General features: G+C 46.9%; 1 protein-coding gene across 1 annotated transcript; it reads right to left on the bottom strand.

Annotated features, from left to right (window-relative positions):
- Window positions 1-950: 950 nt before the first annotated feature.
- LOC311607311 (ubiquinol-cytochrome c reductase complex assembly factor 2-like) lies at window positions 951-1310 on the bottom strand (the record flags this gene model as incomplete). The annotated part of the gene is made up of 1 exon (XM_084798975.1): window positions 951-1310. One exon carries the CDS (start codon window positions 1308-1310, stop codon window positions 951-953), a length of 360 nt encoding a protein of 119 aa, XP_084655101.1.

The following is a 1310-nucleotide window of genomic DNA, read 5'->3' as shown; positions in this document are numbered from 1 at the left end:
GGAGCTAGCTCATGTTTTATTTCCTCCTATTTCAAAAGAAATCAGAGTCAGCTATAAGATCGATCATTGCAGGTGTGGTCAGTGGTAAAAGAGTCTGCAGAGCATGTGAACCCCGTGAAAGGGACATTTCCTCTGCCCATGCCTTATGGACATGTGTGACTTTCAAACTGGTTCCATAGGAAAAGCCAGCCCTCAGCTGTCAGAAAGACTGGCTCTGGGTAGATTAGCAAACGCTGTAAGTCAGCGCTTTGTGCCAAGTGTTCAGCCTCTGTGAACATTGGTCTTCCATCACTCATTCCTTCCACTGAGGCTGTGTGATTCACCCTTCCCATGGAGGTACCGGGCCAGGTATGTGAGGGCTAGCTTTAAGCACACAGAGCGTGGGATCCCTTGCTTTTAGCACTGCACACGCCTATGCACTAACACACTGGAATATAAATGATTGGTGTACCTAAGCACCTAAGGAGTGGGCATGAAGCTGCAAAAGCCTGTAACTATCATGCTGCTCCGACTGGCCTTAGATTTGGAGACTATGTCCATCTGAGAAAGCAGAAGATGGTTCGTTAATGATACATAGTGGAATAAAAAGGATCTGGGCATAGCAAAGACAAACACCCCTGAGCCCAGTAGGATAGAATTAAAATTTTATTTGTGTGTGTGTGTGTGTGTGTGTGTGTGTTTTCTAGACAGGGTCTCACTATGTTGATTTGGCTGTCCTGTAACTCACTTTGTGGACTAGCCTAGCCTCGAACTCACTTACCTCCGCCTCCCAAGTGCTGGGATTAAAGGTATGTCCTACCAGGGCCAGCAAAATTTCACTAATTCTTTTTCTTTCTTTCTTTCTTTCTTTCTTTCTTTCTTTCTTTCTTTCTTTCTTTCTTTTCTTTCGCAGAAGCGGGCAGGTTTATTGATGAGCATCGGAAGATCAGGTATGTGGGTAGGACAAGACCCTAGCCCCAAGCTTTATGCTGCTCCTGTAGTTTTTTCCATATGTTCTTATTCATCTCTTGAAACTCTTCCAAAGTGTGTGTGGACAGGAGCAGCTTGTACTCTTCCACGGACAGGCCACTAACACTGGTGTACCTGGGTCGCGGGTACTTGTGTTTGTAGTAGTTTGAATGCAGTCGTGCTAAGCACTCGTACATCTGATCACAGGCCTCGGGTTCTGCAATCTGAGAGTTCTCTCCCTCTCGAAAGGCCTGTGCTACCCGCTGCCGCAGGCAAGTGCCCAAATCCTGGCCCTGTTTAGTCTCATCCACTGGCCATTCCTCACAGAGCGTAAGGAAAGGACCATAGTGGAGAGCAGCCAT

The sequence above is a fragment of the Acomys minous genome (genome assembly GCF_964271855.1).
Source record: "Acomys minous genome assembly, chromosome: 10".
NCBI lineage: Eukaryota > Metazoa > Chordata > Mammalia > Rodentia > Muridae > Acomys > Acomys minous.
This window is presented reverse-complemented; position numbering and strand designations above follow the sequence as displayed.